The 23004-nt window shown below is 45.9% G+C and overlaps 1 protein-coding gene across 3 annotated transcripts in view; it reads right to left on the bottom strand.

The window, feature by feature from the left end:
- Nucleotides 1–2464: 2464 nt before the first annotated feature.
- ADIPOR2 (adiponectin receptor 2) overlaps nt 2465–23004 on the bottom strand; it is a 52500-nt gene continuing 31960 nt past the window's right edge. For 2 of the 3 annotated variants that reach the window (XM_032645406.1, XM_032645407.1), the window contains exons 4-9: nt 18023–18142; nt 14208–14379; nt 11012–11198; nt 10650–10837; nt 7544–7737; nt 4538–5156 (exon numbers count right to left, since the gene is read on the bottom strand). In XM_032645406.1, the coding sequence (XP_032501297.1) occupies nt 5028–5156; nt 7544–7737; nt 10650–10837; nt 11012–11198; nt 14208–14379; nt 18023–18142 (990 nt within the window). In that variant the 3' untranslated portion in view covers nt 4538–5027. Of the gene's footprint in view, nt 5157–7543; nt 7738–10649; nt 10838–11011; nt 11199–14207; nt 14380–18022; nt 18143–23004 lie in introns of all 3 variants that reach the window. The other variant, XM_032645405.1, reaches the window with a different exon arrangement.

Here is a 23004-nt window from a genome sequence, read left to right as displayed (position 1 = left end):
AGAAGACGCCACAATGAGAAGCCCACGCACCGCAATGAAGAGGAGCCCCGGCTCGCCACAACTAGAGAAAGCCTGCGCGCCGCAACGAAGACCCAACGCAGCCAAAAATTTTAAAAATGAGGGACTTCCCTGGTGGCACAGTGGTTAAGCATCCGCCTGCCAATGCACAGGACATGGATTCAAGCCCTGGTCTGAGAAGATCCCACATGCCGCGGAGCAAATAAGCCCGTGCGCCACAACTACTGAGCCTGAGCTCTAGAGCCCATGAGCCACAACTACCAAAGCCCACGCGCCTAGAGCCTGTGCTCTGAAACGAGAAGCCACTGCAATGAGAAGCCTGCACACCACAGAGAAGAGTAGCCCCCGCTCACCACAATTAAAGAAAGCCCGTGTGCAGCAGTGAAGACCCAATGCAGCCAAAAATAAACTTAAAAAAATAATTTATTTTAATGTAAAAATTAAAATTAGTATTTTAATTGCTGGGGTAACTCCTGGCCTCGTCTGCTTCAGCCCCGTCTCCGCATGGCCAGGAGTGGACTGTAAGGCCTGAACTCCCTTTCAGAACCAACGGAAGCAAAAACCGTTTGATACACTATGGTTCTAACCAGCCCCAAAGGACAGCAGGGGGCAGCCTGGCTCAAGCTAAAGAGCCATCACCTTGATTTCTGAGGAACAAAGTTAAAACCAAAGCCATTTAATCGATGGCAAGATTCCGGGGACAGAGTCCTGAAATCCCTATTCCTATAAACACCGTCACCTCGTGGGAGACCGAGAGCGCAAGGTACTGCCAGTGCCTTCCTCAGGGCAGGGATATACTAACTCCTAAGCCTGCCTAGTAATGTGTGTATTTTAATGGAAGTGCTGCTGTCAGGTAAAAGGCTCCAACCACCGCTTCACAACGCCACGTGGAGTTTCGGTTTGGGAGGGCAAGGGAGCAGACACCTCTCGAAGTCAAAGAAGCAAACACGGAGGAGGAATGAGAGCAAGAGGTTGGCAAAGACGCTAGCCAATCCCTGCGGCTCATCTGAGGGCTGCTGACCTCGGGGAGCTGGGCTCACAGGTGAGAAAGCGGGGCCGGGTCCCAGCAGGCCCGGGTGCTGTCCCCAGGCCAGGGCAGCAGTGAGAGGCCTTCCCTCCCGCGTGGCTGGACATCTGCCATCACTGCGGAAGGTAGGGCTGGACTGGACTTGTTTGCCCCAAGGCAGGCAGCTGAAGGTGGGAAAATCCCTCCAGCGGGACACAGGGACTGGGGTCAGTGCTCCGTGCGGAGCAGACCCCTCTGGAGACCAGGGATTATTCCTGGGGCGATTCGGAAGCAACGGCACCTGGAGCTGTCTCCAGGCCGCAGAGCCCTAGCAACCGTCGGCCCAGATTCAAACATCCCTATCCACTTCCTTTCCAAGGCCACGGACATGGCTGAGAAAGCCTTCCAGCTCAGCAAAGGACTAGGGAAAACCAGGCGGTGTCTGTAGGCCTCGAGGACTGTCACCAAGAACAGGACGGCACCAGTTCCCATTCCCGGGTGACCTACGCAAAAACCCTCAAGTAATTTCTACACTTAAAGTGAGAATTCATCCAAATACTGGAAATCCCCCTGAAAATACTAAATTTACCTAAGGCAAAAGGGTTGGGATTTCCTCTCTTTTCTCAAATTACATGGAAGGGCTAACAAACGCCCAACCTTCGGGTCAATATACATGAGACCCTTTAATCCGGTGTTCTTCTTTGTGTAAAGAATGCTGGCATGGGCGTCAGACCCACCTCTTGTAGCCTCCTCACCTATAAAACAAGAGACGTGTTCGGTGGGTGCTGCTTACCGTCAGATGAGGCATTGAGGCCTTTAACAGATCCCTCTGCATGAGGCACTCCTTAGGTAGTATTTTTGTAACTTTAACAATAAATTAAGAACTGCCCCCTTAGAGCTAGCTCTCCCCTCCATTCTACACCTGGTACCCCCAGTTATGATGAAAGCACGAAGGCTGGGAAAATCTGAGTTGGGCGTAAGCACTTTGTTTTTTAAACTGCACCATCTTTATTAACTCATTACTATCCTGCCTGCCTTATAACACATTAAGAAAATTCAACGGAAACGCAAAATACACAAATTACAAGGCTATCTAAAATTGCGAGAATTTTCAACTTGCGCAAACCCTCAACGTTATATGTGGAAGTGACAGTATACAATGTAACTTTCAAACAATTGGTAGCCCAACTGAGTACACACACCCCCTAAATGTCCTCAGATACTCTATTCAGTATAGAAACTACCCCTAGTGGCCAAAGAATTCTATTAATAATTCCAGAAGATCTTAACTTGTTGAAAAGTTAGTCCACGGAGAGCTTTTTCAGAATGGTCTTCAGCACTCAGACTGGGACATTTCCGAAAATTTAAGCTTCAGTGACTAAGTTCAGGCTTCAAGTAAGAAGTACCAAAAGGAAAGTTGAGGCAGTAAAAACAACAAAGTTCATATTCCATTTGGTTCTTTTTATTAGAAGGTGAGCAATACAGCAAGAAGGGAAATCCCATGGTGAATGGAACCATCACATAAATGCCTTTCTGGAATCCCAACCCTCTATGATCCCCAAAATTGTGCTTTGTGGCTTCAGCAACTTATAAACGGTAAGGGGGAAAATACTGAAAAGGCCACTATTTAATGGTGAAAGGATGAAGCTGTTAGCGGTCCTAACCAGCCTAGGACCCAAAAAGAAAATTAAAATCTGCACAGAGCAAGCAAGCCTCTGCCTGCTGAGAGTAAGGCATCCAGGCGCCAACCTGTGAGAGTTCTCAGCGAGCTGAGACAAGCGCGAACGGCGGGGTAGGAGCTGCAGACACACCCGCGGATGGGCGTACACGCCGCCACGCTCCCCAGAGCGAGCGGCAGCTGCTACTGGAGGACGTCTTGAGTGGTGTTAGCTTCATTTTCCTAAGGGTCTGTGCTATGTTGAGCCAGATTCCGCCCCTCCTTTGCAGTGTGGGGCGACCGGGCCCTGGACTGCCGCTTCTGTTGGTGCCGTCACAGGGCTGTGCAGACACACGCCCTGTCCCCCGAGGTGCGTGACCGAAGAGCAAGTGTGGCTTCTGATATGTGCTGCTGCTTCATGAAGCGAAGTGTGCTTCCTCCCAGGTGGGCCTGTCCTGCTGGGCTGGGCTTCCCCATGGGAGTGACACCGCTCATCCTTCTGCCGGCACGGCACCGGCTCCCCCACTGAGTCTTTCGCTGAGCCCACCCGGCACCCAGGGCAGTGACCTCACTCAGAATCAAAACTCTCTTAAGTTCTTCGCAAGTTCTTCAATGGATTCTTTCTTCCTGGCTCCCAGCTTTTGCTGGAGATTGGAAGGGGCGAGAAAGTATAACCAAGGAAAAACCCCATACTGAATAAATAGGAGACCCTTCCCATACCCGCAAACACCCCCTGGAGGCTGCCAACCCCCACGCTCAGGGACTCGATGTTCACTGCTAGTCCCCGCCACCCCGAGGATGTAGTTTAACCGCCTAGAATCTTGGCTGAGAGTAAGAAACTGGACTCAAGGGTTATTCTGATGGCCCTCCCATGAGCCCAGGTCAGGATTTCGTGAGCCAGACCCTCCCCTACCGCCTTCTGACACCCTAACAGGGCACCTCTGGGACATGAGCAGCCTTTTTCACTTCGAGCAGCTCTTCAAAGACTTAACAGCTTCCAGGATCTGGCCAGACCCCACGGCAATAACATAGCATTTCCTTGTAAGACTCGCCACCACACTAGCCTTGAAAAGTGGGGTGCTGGCCACTCAGGCACTGGCAGGGCAGTGGGCTCTGCTTTAGGGGCATGCCGCTGGCTTTCCTGTTCGTGGAGAGGTGATGCACCTGCCACCCAGGGTCACCAGGACAGCACCACAGGCAAACGTTCTCTCACCCACGTAAATGTGTCGGGGGCACCTGGAATCCCTCTGTGGCTGGCTCCATGCCAGGAACTGTGATGCCAGGAAAGGTCGATTTTTATTCCCGGGGGGAGGAAGGGTAGTTTCATGGAGGAAAACGTACAGGGTGGTCCAGAGCTCCACAGCAAAGACACGGAACACTCACCCCCACCCCACCCCTGGCAGCCAGCCAAGTCGCCACCAAGTTGAAGAGGACGCCAGGAAGGACTGCGATGGGCCCCTGTGCAACGGTGCCCCCTCTGCCAGCCTAAGTGACTTTCCCAAGTAGGTGGCTCTCTCTAATGACACAGTCACTAGAGCCTTGATCTAACACATCCTGTTAGCCTCTCACGTGCTGTTTCCACTGAGAAAACGCACGCTGCTCCCGTCCACCTTGAGGCTCCCGAGGGCTCTCAGGTGCGAGAGCGGCCATGCGACTGCCGGGCTGGGCCGTAGGCTCTGCCCCACCAGGGCCCAAGGTATGCCAGCCTTCAGAAGGCACCCTGGTGCACAAGGCATTATACATTCTGGGGCTGTCACCTGATCATCCTGCCGTCGCTTGTGCAAAATTGAAACAGTGTGTGGTACTTGAATGTTTCGTTCTATACAAAAATCGTCCCTCCCTCCCCTACCCCTATGTTTTAAACATTTATATAAATTTTTATTTAAACAGTAAGTTAGAAATCTTATTTACATTAATTTCTTTGTTCTCCCAAAAGCACACCCCACCCCTTATAGGATATAAATGTTCACCGAAACTGGTTTGCGTTACTGTTTTCAGGAGAGAGGAGGGAGAAGAATGAGCCTCCAGCTAAACTGTCCCGACATCTACGAAGAAGCAGGACACGGATCAGAAGCCAGCCTGCCCAGGTCTCACAGTGCCCTCACTCGGCAGACCCAAGAACAAGGCAGGGTTTGGGTCGTCTCTCCTCTTCTCCACCTCTGAGGTGGGATTTATTTTTGTTTTCTCTTCCCAGTTGCAGACCACCTGGAGCCCTGGGGCATCACAAAGCCCGCGAGGCTGCCAGGGTTTGGGGCTCCTCCGGTACTGGCGTCGCCGGCCAGTGGGGGGGCCTGCAGGCACCGCAGGCCCTGGTTAAGGGTCACAGTCCCCGGCCACCGGCAGGTATCACAGTGCATCTTCTTCACTGCAGCCTCCGCCGATCATGAAGCGGAACTCCTGGAGGTTCGAGACACCGTGGAAGTGAACGAAAGCGCCGGCCACCACGAAGATGTGGAAGAGCTGATGGGAGTGAAACTGGAGCAGGGCGGGGTGTGGGGGGAGAGAGACACATTGTTAAACGTTGGCAGAAGGTCCTGAAGATCATTTACGCCGAGCAGGGGGTGGGGGTGGATGCCACAGCTCAGATTCCAGGCATCCACAGACCTCGGAGCATGCGGCAGGCATATCACATCCTGCTGAGTTGAAGGCCAGCTGTCCCCACAGAAATCAAGCTGCAGCCCTAAGCTCGAGACATGAACACATGCGTGCCTGACACTGGGGACTTGGCGGACTCGGGGCAGGTGCTGCCAACAGGCCACAAAGCCCTGAGAACCCCGTGATGCCGAGCAGCAGGCGACGGTCAGACACAGGGGTGTTTCCCTCACTGCTGTCATGGACTAGGACATCATTTAAATGCTGCTCTCCTAGGAAACAAAGGGACTTCCAGGATGGGGTCGAGGGTCAAAATACCTGGTGGCTAGAGTTTCCTTCAGCTCTAAGATGCCAGAATTACATGAAGATACGACATCAAAAGACTAGTAGAGGGGGACTTCCCTGCTGGCGCAGTGGTTAAGAATCCACCTGCCAATGCAGGGGACATGGGTTTGAGTCCTGGTCCGGGAAGATCCCACATGCCGCGGAGCAACTAAGCCCACGCACCACAACTACTGAAGCCCGCGCGCCACAACTACTGAAGCCCGCACGCCACAACTACTGAAGCCCGCACGCCTAGAGCCTGTGCTCCACAACAAGGGAAGCCACCGCAATGAGAAGCCCGCGTACTGCAACGCAGAGCAGCCTCCCCGCTCGCTGCAACTAGACAAAGCCCGCGCAACAGCAACGAAGACCCAACACAGCCAAAAATAAATAAAATAAACAAATTTATTTTTTAAAAAAGACTAGGAAAGGGACTTCCCTGGTGGCGCAGTGGTTAAGAATCTACCTGCCAATGCAGGGGACACGGGTTTGAGCCCTGGTCCGGGAAGATCCCACATGCCGCGGAGCAACTAAGCCCGTGCGCCACAACTACTGAGCCCGCGCACCTAGAGCCCGTGCTCTGCAACAAGAGAAGCCACTGTAATGAGAAGCCCGTGCACTGCGACGAAGAGTAGCCCCCGCTCGCCGCAACTAGAGAAAGCCTGCGCGCAGCAACAAAGACCCAACACAGCCGAAGATAAACAAATAAATGTATTTATTTATTATTATTATTTTAAAAGGACTAGGAAAGCAGGGCCTTCTACTTCCTTCTCAAGTCAGAAGCTGGTCTACAAGCATGTGATGGTTCTGATTTAATTGTTCTGCCGAATGCTAGCTCATATCAAAGGGGGTTATTGCTCAGTGTACCAAGTATGACTTCAAAACTTACACTATTCTCTCATTATAGTCTCAACATGAAAAATGGCAAAACCAATTATCAAGGGAAAGACATTGATTTTAGAAGTGTAAACTAGAGGGATCCACAAGCCACTTCCGAAGAAATACTTCCGAGGAAGCCAAAGGGGATTCATTTTCCAAAAAGGCGGGGAGGGGTGTGAAAATTTCTCCATATCAATGTCAAAACTATGATGAGGCAATCTCAGAAAGATAAATTTGTTCATTCGAAGTTCCAAAGATGACCTAAACTAGCATTTTCTTTTACATGAAGAGCTAAGCTTTGAAGGGACAGAGGACCAGCTCAGTCTGTGATCATCAGCAGCGGCAGGAGGAGCAGAATCCCGGAAGGTCGGGTCCCACGTCAGACAGCACCGCACTGCTGACACGCCTCAGGCCACCTTCAGTTACAAAAGTGTCTGTCTATTGGTCCCTTGTATTTTCTGCCCCCTCTCTCCTCCTTTCTTACCATTAACCACATCTAGTTATCCTACCTCCTCTTCCAGCCAAACATGTGTATCAGTCCCTCATTACAGATCACTGAACTTTGGTATCAAAAAGGACCTTGGTAAAAACCTGCTCTGTCACCCTCATCTCATACACGAGGAAACCAGACGAAGAAGGACTAGAAGACCTGCCACACAGTGTAGGGCACAGGGGCACAGACTGAAATTCCACTCCTGCCACCTAATAGGCAGGGGTGCTGGATAAGGAGTTACCTAATCTCCCGAACCCTCATTTCCCAAGCTGTCGAGTGAAGGCACTGATAGCAGCTGTTACACTTTACGGGGCCAGTGTATCTAACGAGGCCGTCCCTGTAAAGCGCTCCCTCAGCTCTGTGCCAGGCACCACCGCATGTCAGTTACCAATAAACACTAGTCAGTACGGTACTTACTGTCCAGAGAGACACAAATCATGAGGGAGACTGAGGGCTAGGATACACATATCTGGATTGTGAGTCTGAACCTTCCTCAGTTATTCCACTTCCCCGTCTGCCAATAACCCACTAACAGATGGACGGATAGACACTGACCACCCCTGACCATACTCACCCAGATGTCACACTTGCCGGGAAAGAAGCGCTCGGGGATGCGGGCAGCGTACAGGGCTGCTCCCGTGATATACAGGCTGGCCATCAGCATCAACCAGCCGATCTGCCCTATGGTGGCGGCCTTCAGGAAGCCCTCCGAGATGACATAATGCAAGGTGGGAATGACGCCACTCAGGCCAAGGCCCAAGAACACTCCTGGGAATCGTAAGAACACAGTGAAAACGAGGAAGGAGAACTTTGGCACAGTACCAGTGATTCTGTAAACTGAATATTTCGCAGCAGGATGCAACAACATCAGCTTTTTGGTCAAAAGGAAAATGAAGGTTCTTCAAACTCTGTGATTCTGACATGCAAGACAGCACATCTAAGTTCTAAAAAGGAGATCTATTTACAAATGCAAAGAGCCTCCTGTTGAGAAAGGCTTAGCTTAACAAGTCAGCAGTCTTCAAGGGGTCTGGAATTATGCTGCTGAGTGTTTTAGAAACAGACAGCTCTAGGGGTTTGCTCAAAGCACCCCTAAATGCTGCTTCTTTAAAGATACACAGATACACAGATACTTTAAAGACACAGTACAGAGCAGTTTTACATACTTCATCTTCCCTTTGAGGCACCAGACATTCCTGGGGGGAGAGTAGGGTGGAAAGGACGGAGGTGGGGATGAGGAAGGGAGAGGGCCCCAGAGCACCGGTCAGATACAGTGTGTCAGCAAGGCTCCATCACAGCGGACTGCCCTCAAAACCCTCTACAGCAGTGTTTTTCAAACTTCTGGATATGACCTAGGTTATGAGACAAACTGAGTCTGGATGAGGCTTTTTTTTTTTAATGAACTAGACTAAAATAAAAAATATTAAAAAAAATCAGACTGTGTCAAGTGGAGGGTTAAGTGCCATTTTGTCCAAGTTTTATTATTTTATATATATATATATATATATATATATATATATATATAAAAAATAAGACATGTTTAGGGTTGTAACAGAAAATGTCACGATCCAAAAAAGTTTAAAGGTAACGCGGATCTAAAACCACTGTGAAGGGAGTGGGTCAACAAAGCACCACAGGGACGTCCCTCAGCAGCCAGGAGCTGCTCCCACGTTCTGACACACAAGTAAGAATGACCTTTGCCAAACAAACCACCATCTGGTAATAAGCTTTCTCAAAAACGAGGTGCCTATTACTTGCTTTGGATGTTACAAGCAAGCGCCCACCGATGTGCACCAATACCTGTGCACCAATGCCGAGTGCACACTCGTAGATGACACGGGCATCCCCTAGGGTGGAACAAGGGCAGTGCTGACTCACTATTTCCTACCCCACCCCCACCCCCGAAACCATCGTGCTCCTATCCCTTCACTGCGCTTCTCCTCCACGTGTTAAGCGGAGGCTGCTCGTGGTCGTGCCCATCATTCCCAAAGCCAAAGGCTCAGGAACGTGGACCCTCTGATGTGCACAGACCGCAGGCCACGCAGCTCCACTCAACCGAAGCGTTCCCATGTCTCGTGCTCCGGGCTGAACACCACAGCTGAGCACCGCTGGGGAAACCAAGTTCTCTGCGAGTTCATGATCAGCCTCTATTCAAAACGTTGTCTTCTTGTCCAATACCTGTTCCCCCCAAGATTGAGGCATATCACAGGAAAGGGGGGGACTGAAACCCAGCAGGACCTGGTGGGGCCCTCCCAGGCACAAAAGCCCTTCCGTGTCCCCCATTTCTTATTTGCAGGAAAAAGGTTTCAGCCTCCTAGACCTTTCCTGAATTCCAAGGGCAGATTCCAACAGTTACTAATTAGAGGAGTGAGGGAATGCAGAAGCAAAGGCGGAGCAGTCAAGAACAACAGTGCAGGAAAGGGGCACACGGTCCGGTTCCTCCTCAAGGGACCCAACCTGATGCATGTCTCAGAGCTCTTCTATAGGAACTGGGGCCCACCCGGCGGAGGATGGTGACTTCAGGCTGAGCACAAGCGTGGGGACCCCAGACTGGCTGCAACCAGAAGGCCAACGACTGAGGTTTCTGGAACACCACCCGGTTACCCCCCCATCAATCAATCAGAGGGAGGTCACACACCATGCAGACCTCCCCCAAATTTTGCCTATAAAAACTGTTCCCCCCAAACCATCAGGGAGTTCAAGTTTTCTGAGCACTAGCTGCCCCGGACTCCTCGTCTGGCGCCTCACAATATAAATGCTGCGCTGTCCTCCACCACAAGCCGGTGTCAGCAGACTGGCACAGCAAGCAGACCCAGGTCTGGTTCAGTAACACTTGCAGCCAACCCTGACCACTGCTCACGTGCTCAAAGAAATCCTCAAAAGGGAAGAGGACAGAGTTACAACAGTGCTCATTAACACGAAGTTAATTCTAACTTCTAACCTTCTAGGTAACTGCAGATAAACTGTGGCTTAGACTTTGATACAAAATGGTTTAAAACAAAAAGGTTGAAAGGAAAAGTATTCCTTCTAATACTTCCTGTTCATTCTCAGGAGGTACTGGGTTTGACACTGGGTGGGTAGAAAATTGAAGACACAGCCCTGGCTCCGAGGGGTCAGTCACCAGTCTAGGCCCTCACACAGGAAGGGGCTTTTGGCTTTCCACTGATCTCCAACTAAACAGGCATTATCCTAAATATAAAAAGCCTCTTTATCTCTACATCAGAAAAGATGTGTGGTTTAGAACACAATCAGTTGGGAGTGAAGACTTCTTTTTTACACATTTTAAAATGAAAATACATAGGAAAAAAAATTTTTTTAATAAAATGAAAATACATAACAAAACAAAAAATGACAACAAAAAAAACTAATCACTATAAAAAGTACACCTTGAGCTGAGAAAGAGGAATCATTATTTTACAAAGGTTACGGAGCCACAGCCATAAGGACAGTGTATGGGCCTAAACTCATGTACACTGTATTGCCCCAAATACGTCAACTGCAATAGCTCAGCACCCCCTCCACTCTGACACCCCTACTACATTACGAGGCCCTCGAGAACAGGAACTGTGATTTCTCCATCTTTGCACCACAAGTACCTCACGTAATGCTTGGGCAACAGTGACCCTTTAACGAAGCCTGGCAAATAGATGCGGGTCCAGCGTGGGCCCTCGGCGAGCTCTTACCTGCTCTCACCCCCCGGTACTGCGGGGTAGCGAACATGTCCCACTGGGAGACGATGATGGCTGCGATGCCCAGCACACAGATGACAATCAAGTAGATGAAGCACGGTTGTGGGTTACAGTAGAAAGAATAATAAAGCCAAGGGACAAAGCTTCCCATAATGAGAAGAGCAATACCAGAGTAATCCAGTCTAGGACAGAAAAAAAAAAAAAATCCATTTAATGTTAAAAATTACTGCCTGCTACAGGTTCCGATCAAAGTTCCCAGCGGATGGTATCAAGGGTCCTGCCACCTCTGCTGGAAGTTCTCCCCTAGCCCATGGACTCTACATCACTGATCAAATATGCACTTTGCAGGTACTTACTTAGAGAAGACACGGGAGACCCCTTCTGAGTGGCAGTAGACTGTATGGAAGAGCCACGAAAAAGAAAGGCAGAGAATGGCCCCCAAGAAGAATAATCCAAAGACCACCTTCTCTTGCACGGGGGCCACAAAGGAGATGTTTGGACGAAACATATAAAAGATCCCCAGGCACAGGAAGAATACACAACCTAGGAAAGAGTACGGGAAGAGAGAAAGGATTATCCTTTTGAAGATACACTGAAGTGCTATATACTGATTATGTTTTCAATCCTGACATCCAAATCGAAAGTTCCATGAGAATTTTCCAAATTTTTCCAAATAACTGAACCTTATCCAAAATGTTGGTCTACTCCAAATACTGTTGGTATCATATGCTTCTCAGTTTCACAAACTCAGTATACAGAATAACTTACTACTAATCCAAAAAAGAAAACAGACAATGCCTGCTACTTCTCAAAAAACTAGAAGAGAGTGGCATGGACTTATATACACTACCAAATGTAAAACAGATAGCTAGTGGGAAGCAGCCACATAGCACAGGGAGATCAGCTCGGTGCTTTGTGACCACCTACAGGGGTGGGATAGGGAGGGTGGGACGCAGATGCAAGAGGGAAGAGATATGGGGATATATGTATACGTATAGCTGATTCACTGTTATAAAGCAGAAACTAACACACCATTGTAAAGCAATTATACACCAATAAAGATGTTTTAAAAAAAAAAGATTGAACTAAAAAAGTAGAAAAACCCACTTCTACCTCTAGATCCCAAGTGAAATTTCATTTATAAAGTTTTTGGCATTTACATTGTAGCCCAGGTTTCAAAGGCCCATTCTGCATTTTCCTTTGCAGTGAATGCTGATACCTCCAAACTCTGCTAGGAAATACAGCTTTCTCCACCAATAGCTGTCAAGGAACCTTATGCTTCTCTGGTCCTCACCCGTTGGCCCAACAGATTGGGGAGTTAAGGACAGTGAAATGCCCATTTGGGCCATTTCATAAGCAGTCTTTAAACTGTTCTTCACAGTGAGATACCATGTTCTTATTGCCTAGGGAAAGGCCACTTAACACAAGACTGGCACAGAAATTAAGAAGTTAAACATTTACTAAGTGATTCTGTTTGATCCATTTAATAAAGCATTTACCCTCGAGTAGAAGTCAGCAACAAACTTGACTGTCTATTCTGTTCTCACTGTACTAGCAGTCTGGAACTTGCAGTCACAGTGGAAATCAAATGCGGGGTAAGAAATGCACATCAAATGGGGTCAGGCCAGACTATTCAGTATATTCACAAGGTTGTGGGATCATCACCACCATTTAATTCTAGAACATTTTCATTACCCCAAAAAGAAGTCCTATACCTGTTCAGCCATCTCCCATTCCCCACTAGACAACCCTAGGCAACCACTAACTTACTTTCTGTCTCTATGGATTTCCCCATTCTGGGTATTTCATGTATATGGATCATACCATACTTGGCCTTTGTGTCCGGCTCCTTCCACTTCGCATGTTTTCAAGGCCCACCCGTGCTGTAGTACGTTATCAGCAGTCCACCCCTTCTATGGCCATTATGTGGATTATACCGCATTTTATTCACCCGTCAGCTGACACATGGGCTGTCTCCACTTTCAGCATTATTATGAATAATGCTAAGAACACTCATGTACACGTTTTTGTGTAAACATGTTTTCAATTCTCTTGGATATATACCTAGAATTAAAATTGCCAGTAACTCTGTTTAACTTTCTGAGGAACTGCCAAAGTATTTTCTGTGGGCTGCACCGTTTTACCTTCCACCAGCAATGCACGTGAGTTCTAGCCTTTCCACATCCTGGCAAGGACTTGTTATTTTCCATCTTCGTGACAGCAGCCATTCTAGTGATTGTGAGGTGGTAGCTCACTGCGCCTCCCTCAAACGACTCAGGATGCTGAGTGCCTTTTCGTGTGTTCACTGGCCACTTGTATGTCTATTCCGATGCTTTCCCCATTTTAAAAACTGAGTTGTCTTTTTATTGTTTAGTTGTAAGAATTCTTCACTAGACCCTTACCAGATATATGATTGGCAAATATTCTCCCCCATTCTGTGGGTTACCTTTTTACTTTCTTGATAATGTCCTTTGACATACAGAAGTTTTTTTTTTTTTAATTTTTTGGTCACGCTGCACAGCATGTGGGATCTTAGTTCCCCAACCAGGGATCGAACCCGTGGCCCCTGCATTGGAACTGTGGAGTCTTAACCACTGTACCGCCAGGGAAGTCCCAGAAGTTTAAAAATTTTTTTTAATATTTTATTTATTTGGCTGCATCAGGTCTTAGTTACAGCATGCGGGCTTCCCTCTAGTTGTGGCGTGTGGGCTCAGTAGTTGCAGCATGCAGGCTTAGTTGCCCCACAGCACGTGGGATTTTAGTTCCCCGATCAGGGATTGAACCTGTGTCCCCTGCATTGGAAGGCGGATTCTTAACCACTGGACCACCAGCGAAGTCCCAAGTTTTTAATTTCGATCAAGTCCAATTTATTTTTTCTTTGGTTGCTTATGCTTTAGGTGTCAATTCTAAGAAACTGTCACTTAGTCCAAGGTCATAAAGATTTACATCTATGTTCTCTCCTAATGGGTTCATAGTTTTAGCTCTTATGTTTAGGTCTTTGATCCATCTTAATTTTTCTATATGGTGTGTGAATTAGGAGTCCAACTTCATTCTTTTGCATAATAGTTACTCAGTTTTTCCCAACATCATTTGTTGAAAAGACTGTTCTCTCCTCCACTGCATTCTTTCTTTAATGTGCAATCATGATGGAAAGAAATATCATAGATCACATTCTGCTTCAAGACAAACAGAAATTGAATTGTGAATATTCTAAGTAATGACTTTCAAAAATCAGCTTACTTCTATTAAATAACTACCTTCCTCTCCATGCTCATTAAAACATTAAAACCCATTCTGTACAGTGCCTTTTCCTTTGCCTGGTTTAAGGACATGTCTGAAAATCTAGTAGAGAGAAATACAACCTAGCTATAATAAAACCATCGTGTCAACGAGGACTACCACAGAGACAACCACTGAGAAACTTCATCATTAGAAATCCAGAAAACAAAAACGGCAAATCCAAAATACATTTTTTAAGTTCCGTCCTTACCCTCAATTACACTGGTGGGGGGAGAAACAGAATGATCACATTGTATCACTGCTGTTACATACCTAAGAGATGTGTCCAGATGTTGCCTGTCTCAGTGTGTATTCTGAAAATGCTCTTAAAACAGGCCCGGAAAGAAGGCATCGGGGGCCGGTGTCCATGCAAGAGGAAGTCGTTATCCTTGAGCCAGTCGGGTAGCACATCATGAGGGATCACTCGCCACCGACCTTCCCAGACCTGGAAGAACATTAGCAAATACGTCGGAGTTTAATGTCTACTGAGCAATACTGACAGCTATCTCTTACCACACTGGCTGATAATGAGAAAAAATACCTTATCTTTAGAAAGACAAATAACATTCAAAAGTATAATGTCCTATATTCTGAGGTTTTAAAAACTTGACTGAGGAAAAACATTTTTTAAAGGCAGGGGATGGGGGGACGGGGACAGGACTTTTCTTAGGAAAAGGGAAGAGCAAATGAAATGAAGTTATAGAAAATACCCAAAAAGAGTGCTTTCAAGCTCTGTTTCAATCTGGCTAAAGGTAGAGTGAGGGGGCTGAAGTTCCACCCATACAGACACCCCACCCTTCCTTCATCCTCCACCACAGACTTTACCTCTGAAAAATCCCTGTCGTGTTAAGTAAGACCATTTTTATACTTAATATCCCTGTTGGTGAAAGAAGAACCTAGACTCACACTTATGTACCTTCTGCTAAAGTCTCTCCCTCTCCCTTACTCTTTCTCTTCCCATCACAGCAAATACGGCAAGTGGAGAAGAGCACAGGAGTCAGAAAACCTTGGATCTCTGCCATTAACCAGTTGAATGAGCTTTAATTAATGACAAAATCCTCAAGCCTCAGTGTCTGCATTTATAAAACAAGGACACGAGTGCTTCGATCAGTTGGTGAGGAAGCTGTGAGGATCACAGGAAATGACCCAAAGCACTTCATAAATGAGGCGGCAAACCCCAGCATCCCCGCCAAAGGTGATGCGCAGTCCTGCCTGTCCCCGCAGGCTGCCACCTGAGAGCTGATGACCAACGCTGCGGAGCCGGCAAAGGGGCTCAGCCCTCCTGCCCTCCAGGTCCCCCCTTTCCTCGCCGTCAGGCCCCCATCAGACTCTAAAGGAAAGGGATCAGGAGTGTGGAAGCCCCTCCGGAAAAGTGTGTGTCTTCACTCTGCTCCTAATCATGTCTCTCAGCCCAGTGAGCTCACACCACAAAATCACTTAAGCCTAAAATCTAACCTGCTTCTGCTGAGCCGAAAAGATGCAAGGAAGGATGCAGTAGCATGTCTACCTGTGGCTTCCACTCTGACATCGACGCCCCTGTGGCCAGCAGCACGGCTGAACCCCACACCTGCCAGCCACCATGCTCACCCTTTCCCTCCACAAGAGTCTGCTGTCCTCTGCTCCCCCTAATCCTTCCTTAGGGGCGTTTTCAGAGAACTGATCCTCTGGAACTCCAAAGGGAGTGGGCACAAACAACTGAAGAATAGCAGTGACACTCTTCACTCTCAAACTTACTCTCCCTTCTGTCCCTACCCTCCCCACTGGCCCTTTCACCTTCCAACTCAAAACCTGAGGCCTGGGCTACTCTGGCCATTCCCTGCTTGCTCCTAACATACAACAGAATAAAATAATTTGTTACAAGATGCTGCTACTCTGTTTTATTTTGGGAGAATTTTATTTTCTAAGATAGAAATCAATCCTCACCTCCCTCAAGGCAGTTCACAACATGGAAACAGCTCTGCTGTGATCATATGAAAAGTGCTACTGTGTCATCCACCACACAGCCAAAATAGTCCAAAAGAATGCCGAGTTTCTTACATGCTTACACTGTCAGAGCGACTTTCCCCATTGTTTCTAAACAAACGTTCTGGTGTCTGAAGACTGGACCAAGGAGCTGTGCTTTCATAATTATACTGTATTAGTGTCATTTTCAGACACTGCACCCACGTGGCTCAACTTGCAGTGTAGCCAAACGCCAACCCAAACAGGTATTCTCTTTACCCTCCTGGGGAAGAATAAGGTCACAGCTTAGTCAAAGACACATCTACTTATAAGCTTGACAAGGACAATGCCTAAATCAAACATCTTAGCAATGATCCACTAGGTTTGTATTAGACCATATAATGCACAAAACTTAATTTACAGAAGTGAGCCACAGAACACCTCCTATCCCACATGGGCCTGACGATGCTCGTAAACAGCAACTACTGAAGGCTGGGAAAGAGACACCAAGATCAAACTTGGATGCTCTGTAAGCCTAAATGGTTTTGTTCCCTATCCCTACAAGAAAAGCTTTCCCAAAAGGGAAAGTACCTGGACCAGCAAGGTGACAGGACACTTCATTTTAAACTGTCTACTTGCTTCCAATCCAAGAAAGAACCCTGTGTCATGAGGTTTATCAAGGACGGTCTGGTGCTGGGCCACAGTGTGTGGGGCGACCCAGGAAGCCTCTCCCTCTGGTCACAGACACACTGCTAGCGGATGATAAGGGGCTGGTAATAATCACTACTTTTCCTTCAGTAAATTATAGTCTGTAGCAAAAAAGTGCCCATTTATTCACCCATTAGCTCTTAAACTGGAAAGTTTTATCTGCTTTATTCTCTACTCTTGGTTCGGAAGGGAGAACAAAAAGACAGTCAAGTTAGCTACAGGACCCCACGGATCCATTAATATAAAAGTCCCTAATGGCCGGACACTGAATATTATTGAACTTTGAGATTTAACACCAAACTTGCTTTTTGAAAAACAAAATATATCTTTTGTGCCAATTCTCCAGAGACACTGATTACTAGAATGGGTCTATTGTTTTGCTTGGCTTTTTCTTCACCAGTTTTCAAACAATGATTCAAATTTCCGAGGCTCTAAAAGTAGATCCATAAATGTTTAGACACTCCTCCCACTCCTCCCCCCACTCCTCCCCCCACTCCCCAATCCCTCTGTCTTGGAAGAGATGTCTATATCCAGATTATAACATTCTCTTCTCAGCTCTGGTCCAAAGTATAGGACTCTAAGTCAACTGGCCCCAATTGTTTCTAGAATCATTATGAATGTAGGAAAACCTAAATTTAGTTTTCAGGATCTACGACTACACGCATAAAAAGTCTTGGTTTCATAAAACTCATGAAAAAGCTAAGTGTCAGAAAAATTTTTCTCTAAATGATCAAGAGTCCTTCAAAAATGTTTAATAAATGAATTTACACACACACACACACACACACACACACACACACACACACACACACACACACACACACACTGTGCTGTGCTGACCTCAGGTCATGCCTACCAGGGCTCCTACGGAATGGACCGAGCGGCTATACCCGTACCAGGGTCCCTGACCATTTTCTCTAAACAAGCAACCCCAATTCCAGTTACCATTTTAGGGGGGAAAAATCCCCACGTGGATCCTAATGAATCAGAAAACATACCAGCTACACTGAAGATACCAGACGTGTGTGAAAACTGGGCAATTCCTACCTGAAGAGGAGTCTGATGAGCCACACGATCCCTAAGAAGAGTAGCACATTTGCTATCACAGTAGAACAGATTCAAGGGACTTGGAGATGGCACTTCAGCATCTCCAGGCATCGAACCCCCCCAACTTTTCCATTCTGTCTTGTCTAAATGGTCAACAAGACATCTACTCTGTGAACCTATTTTCAGGAAAGCCTTGCTTCCCAGCTGGACAATGTAGTGCTATCAAACCTTTATCACGGCTATGCAGGCAAACAGAACCTGTGCCTTGAACAGGGTTAAAGTCTTGACACTGCTTCTGCCCCCCACACCGCCACACGCCTCTCTCCTTAAAGTGTCCTGTTTGGGAAGGACTAAACATACAGCACGGAAACAACAAGAAAGGGCCACCTTACCTTGCACACAAACTCTTCCATTCTCTCCATGGCGTGGTGGGCTTGTAAGAGGGGGGACATGCCCATAAACCCCTCGTCCTCCTGAGATGCTCCATCATCGCACCGACGTTCCTCCAAGCTCTGCAAGGCAATCACAGAAACAGTCAGGGACAGAGACCAGGAGCCAAAGGAACCAAACAATACCTTTTCCTTGAAGAATTACAATGAAATTCTCTTAAGGTCAAAACAAGGCTCAGACAAGTAACATATATAGGAAGCAAGGTCTGTTTATTATAGAATTGTTATGAGTACTGAAAATGAACAAGAGGTGCCTGATCCTTCTCTGACAGACAACTGAACTATGGCAGCAGCACTCCTATTCAACGAGTAGCCTTGAATGCTTTGTTTTTTAAGAATTATACCCATAGACCACATAATACTATTAAACATATAAAGTTGAGAGATTACTGAGGGGAAATCTCCAAGAATCCCACCTGGCATGTGTAAAATAAATACAATGTGGGAAGTGCTCCAGGGGAAAAGAAAGAAAGGAGGAAAAAAACTACATTTACCAAATTCTTAATATACACTGAGCACAAAGAAAAGGCCATCTAACTTAATCCTGACAACCACCTTACGAGAATAGTATTCTCATCAAAACATATAAAGAACATTAGGCAAAGAGGCTAAGTAAGTGGCCCAAGGTTAAAACTAACGAAGTGGAAAAGTAAAAAAGGCGAAACCCATCGTCTTTCCACACAGGTGAGGAAATGATCACTGTGTCTGGGGAAATGCAGGAAGACGTGACAATCTGCAGTCTCCAGGTCAAGGTGCCTGCTGGTTTAGACAAAATGAAGTTGTAAGAAGGGCAATGGACTAGAACTCAGGAGATGCCAGGAGTAAGCCTGGTTTAACCGCTAACATAGACAGGTCTCTCAACCTTTCTGAGCCTCAATTTTTCTCATTTCCATCTAAAAGGAGAAGTTTAAATCTCTCCAGTCTTCTCCATTCTCTAAAATTTGGTGGTTCTGTCACTCAGTGAATAATGACACCACAGGAAAGTACTTCCTAAGCTAAGTGTCTGCCAGGTGAACAGCACTGCCCCCATAACTGCATGAGGGGGAGAACTGCAATCAGAAAACTAACCGGGGACGCTGAGCACACGGAGGTCATCTACCACAAAACGTGAATTTGAACATGTTTCAAAAGAAATCCTAAGATTTTACTTTCTTCACTTTTCAAGATAACTAGAGGCTATTAGGCAGCATGTGAGACATGCTATGCACCCAATCTCAATTTTTTTTAAATTATGTTCTCCGAGAAAACCATCTTGAATCTGCTTCTCTAGTATTCTCACCAAGAAAACACCCTCCCCTTCTCTACTTACCCAAAACTTACCTTCCTGGCCCTCCATGCCAGCCCATCACCATCATGTTCCTGTTTAAACCTCTTAACTACTCTCGCATAGTGTTTCTCTACCTTTCCTTCAAGAAGGTTCCATGTTTCCCTCCCACACCCCTCCACAGCCCCTCTACCTTTCTAGGAACATTTTTTAGATTGCTTCCCCCAATCCTGTGAAATTTCAATAACACAGATATTAACACAGCCGTCTGGAGGGCTACAAACCATTGTAACATTTCAATGTGTTTCACTCCCTGCAAACAAGAAGCCATTTTCACCAGAAAATGTAGGCTCCACCTAACCCATAACATGCCTCCTCTTCTGAATTTCTCCAGCACTTCAAGTCCAGACTGCTCATTTGACAACTAATGTACAGCTCTTGTTCACTGACTTACACTGTTTTATTTCACATTTGACAGAATGTTACTTTTTCACGGTAACGCTTCCTAAACTAGATTTTAAGTGTATGTTTGTCTTCTTCCATTGCTCCCAGAACAGCTGTGCCAATATTGTATATACTTACCAAGTTGCTAGATTAATTAATGCTTTAAAAGGTTTGAGGATTGTGCCTTATTAAACAAAATAAAGGTGATAAAATTCCATTAAATCATCAATTATATGAAAACTGAAAATAGACAACAGCTTGAAATGATTAGCGGACTGATTTTTTTAAGTATAAAATGTAAATTTATATAAAACATAAAATAGGTCCAGTATTTATGCATGTTTAACATGCAGTTCATTCTTCACAAAGAGAAACAGAAACATGGATTCCATCTTGATTCTCAGACAAATAAATCACGCCAGCAGTTTCCAATAAAACTACAAATAAGCACTCAGAACACAGTTACATGTTTCCTGTACTATCAAAAGTAAAACCTGACTAAGTTGCAGACAGTCTGCGATACCAACGGGATCAAGTGCACTTGGATTCGTGGAGGACCGCTGACAGGGAAAGGCAAGGCAGCCTCACTGGCAGAAGCGAAGGCACTTCACATAGGTAACCTTTACTACAGACTGAGGAAAGGAAAATGAGGAGAGGGCACCTCTCTGGGTGGGCACCCACCACTGTCCACGTCTGCAGGAAAGAGAGATGAACTCATCAACTTCCCATAGCAGGGAGGAGGAGAACAATGGCACTGCTATGGGGGAGGACAGCTTTGATTCTCAGCAGTGCTTAACACATGTTTATTACAAGAAAACAGAAAACATTGAGAATGCAAGATGTATGGTCTCGGTTGAACACCGAACAGAGGAAAAAACTGTTTATTCACTTAAACAGTTTTTAGGAAAAGTTGGCTTGCCAATGGATAAAAGTGACTCTGAAGCCAGATAAACCTTGACTAATGATAAATTGTGTGATCTTTGACAAAATTACATACAATCTCAATAAGCATCAGTTTCCTCACCTGCAAAATGATTTTCACAGCACTGCACTACACTGCACATCTGTTTAAGGAACAAAGATAATGAATAAAAGAAACTATCCCAGGGCCTAGGACTCCGGCCATAAATAAGTGACGGTCTTTCTCATGATGATGGGCTACGTACTGAGAACACTGAAGTAGGTGCCACAGCCTAGTGGGGAAGGCACCCCTGTAAGTCAAACAAACAACCAAAAAAACCCATAGCAATGAGCTAGTCTATAGTATGGACAAGGTCTGATGCAAACAGAAAAGAGAAAAGTTAACTCTGGCACTGCTAGAAAGTTTTCCAGAAAGGTAACATCTGAAGCAAGCCCTGGAAAATGCGTTAAGAGTTCACCAGTCAGACATGACAGGGAAAGGTAACAGCCCGAATCCAAAAACACAGAGGGAAGAAAAAGCTCCATACAAAGAGTACAGAGTTTAGCACAGCTGTGGCAACAAAGTAAATGTGATGCAAGGCCAAAGGAGGTGAGTAAGGAAACAATCCAAATGCCTGTGGATGAGGGAAGAGACCCAGCCTAGCTAACAACAGAATACTAGTCAGTCATAAAAAGGAATGAAGAGTGGATACAGAAGATGTGGTGCATATATACAATGGAATATTACTCAGCCATTAAAAAGAATGAAATAATGCCATCTGCAGCAACATGGATGGACCTCGAGATTGTCATACTGAGTGAAATAAGTCAGACAAAGAGAAATGTCGTATGCTCACATGCAGAATCTAAAAAAAAAAATGATACAAATGAACTTATTTACAAAACAGAAACAGACTCACAGACTTAGAGAACAAACTTATGGTTACAGTGGGGGGGTGACAGTTAGGGAGTTTGGGATTGACATATACACACGGCTATATTTAAAATGGATAATCAACAGGGACCTACTGTACAGCACAGGGAACTCTGCTCAATATTCTGTAACAACCTAACTGGGAAAAGAGTTTGAAAAAGAATAGATACATGTATATGTATAATTGAATCACTTCCTTGTACACCTGAAACTAACACATTGTTAATCAATGATACTCCTACATAAAATAAAAAGTTAACAACAAAAACAAGGAATGAAGTTCTGGCGCAGGCCACCACAGGGATAAACTCTGAGAACATCATGCTCAGTGAAATGCCCCCCACACAACAACTGCACTTACATGAAACACCTAGAATAACCAAAGTCACAGAGACAGGAAGTAAACTAGAGGTTCCCAAACACTGGGCTGGGGGGAGGAAGGCATGAAGAGCTGCTCCTTAAGTCTCTCTGGGGTGATGAAGAACTCTGGAAGTCACAGCAATGGTTGCACAACACTGTGAACACAATTAGTGTCACTGAACTGTATACTTTAAAGGGGTCAGAATGGCAAATTTTACATTATAAATTTTGCCACAATAAAAAATTTTTAAAGAAGGTAAAGACGTACAATGTAGCTTTATTCATAATAGTGAAAAACCAGAAATAACCCAATTGTCGAACAATAAGAAACTGGATAAACAGGTGTGATAGATTTATATAACAGAATACTCTTCCGTAATAAAGAACTGACACAAAACAATATGGGTGAGTAGCAGAAACATGCCAAGTGAAAGAAGCCATTATTAAGACAGTGTGTGTCACATGATTCCATTTGTATCAAGGTCAGCAACAAGCAAAACAAATCTACTGTGGTAGGAGTCACAATAATGGCGACCACTGGGAATGGGGGTGAGGGAGGGGTTACTGACTGCAAGGGCATAAAGGGAAGTTTCTGAATGATGGAAATAATCTGAATCTTGATCTGCGTGGTCGTCACACATATGTAGTGTCACTGTGCTATATATCTAAGATTTGGGCATTTTAAACACATTTTAATGTGTTTAAATTACCCCATAATACAATGTTTGTGTAAATCATACCTCAATAAAATGCTTAAAAATAAAAAAAAAGTAAAAAAAACGGAGGGAGAGGAATGGAGGTGGAGTTCGGTAGGAACCGGCTCCTTGAAAGCTTCTGATGCTCCTGGGCTTCAGGCTTTACCCTGCAGGCAGGACTGAGCATTTAATGGATATGAGAGCAGGGCAAGCTGAGCACTAGACTTGCATTTGGAAACTATCACTTTGGCAACAGAGAGAAGGTATGGTTGAAGAAGGGAAACAGGAAAGGAGAGAAGTAAATTAAGAAAATACTTTAAAAGTCTAA

This window comes from Phocoena sinus, chromosome 10 (genome assembly GCF_008692025.1).
Source record: "Phocoena sinus isolate mPhoSin1 chromosome 10, mPhoSin1.pri, whole genome shotgun sequence".
Classification (NCBI taxonomy): Eukaryota; Metazoa; Chordata; class Mammalia; order Artiodactyla; family Phocoenidae; genus Phocoena; species Phocoena sinus.
This window is presented reverse-complemented; position numbering and strand designations above follow the sequence as displayed.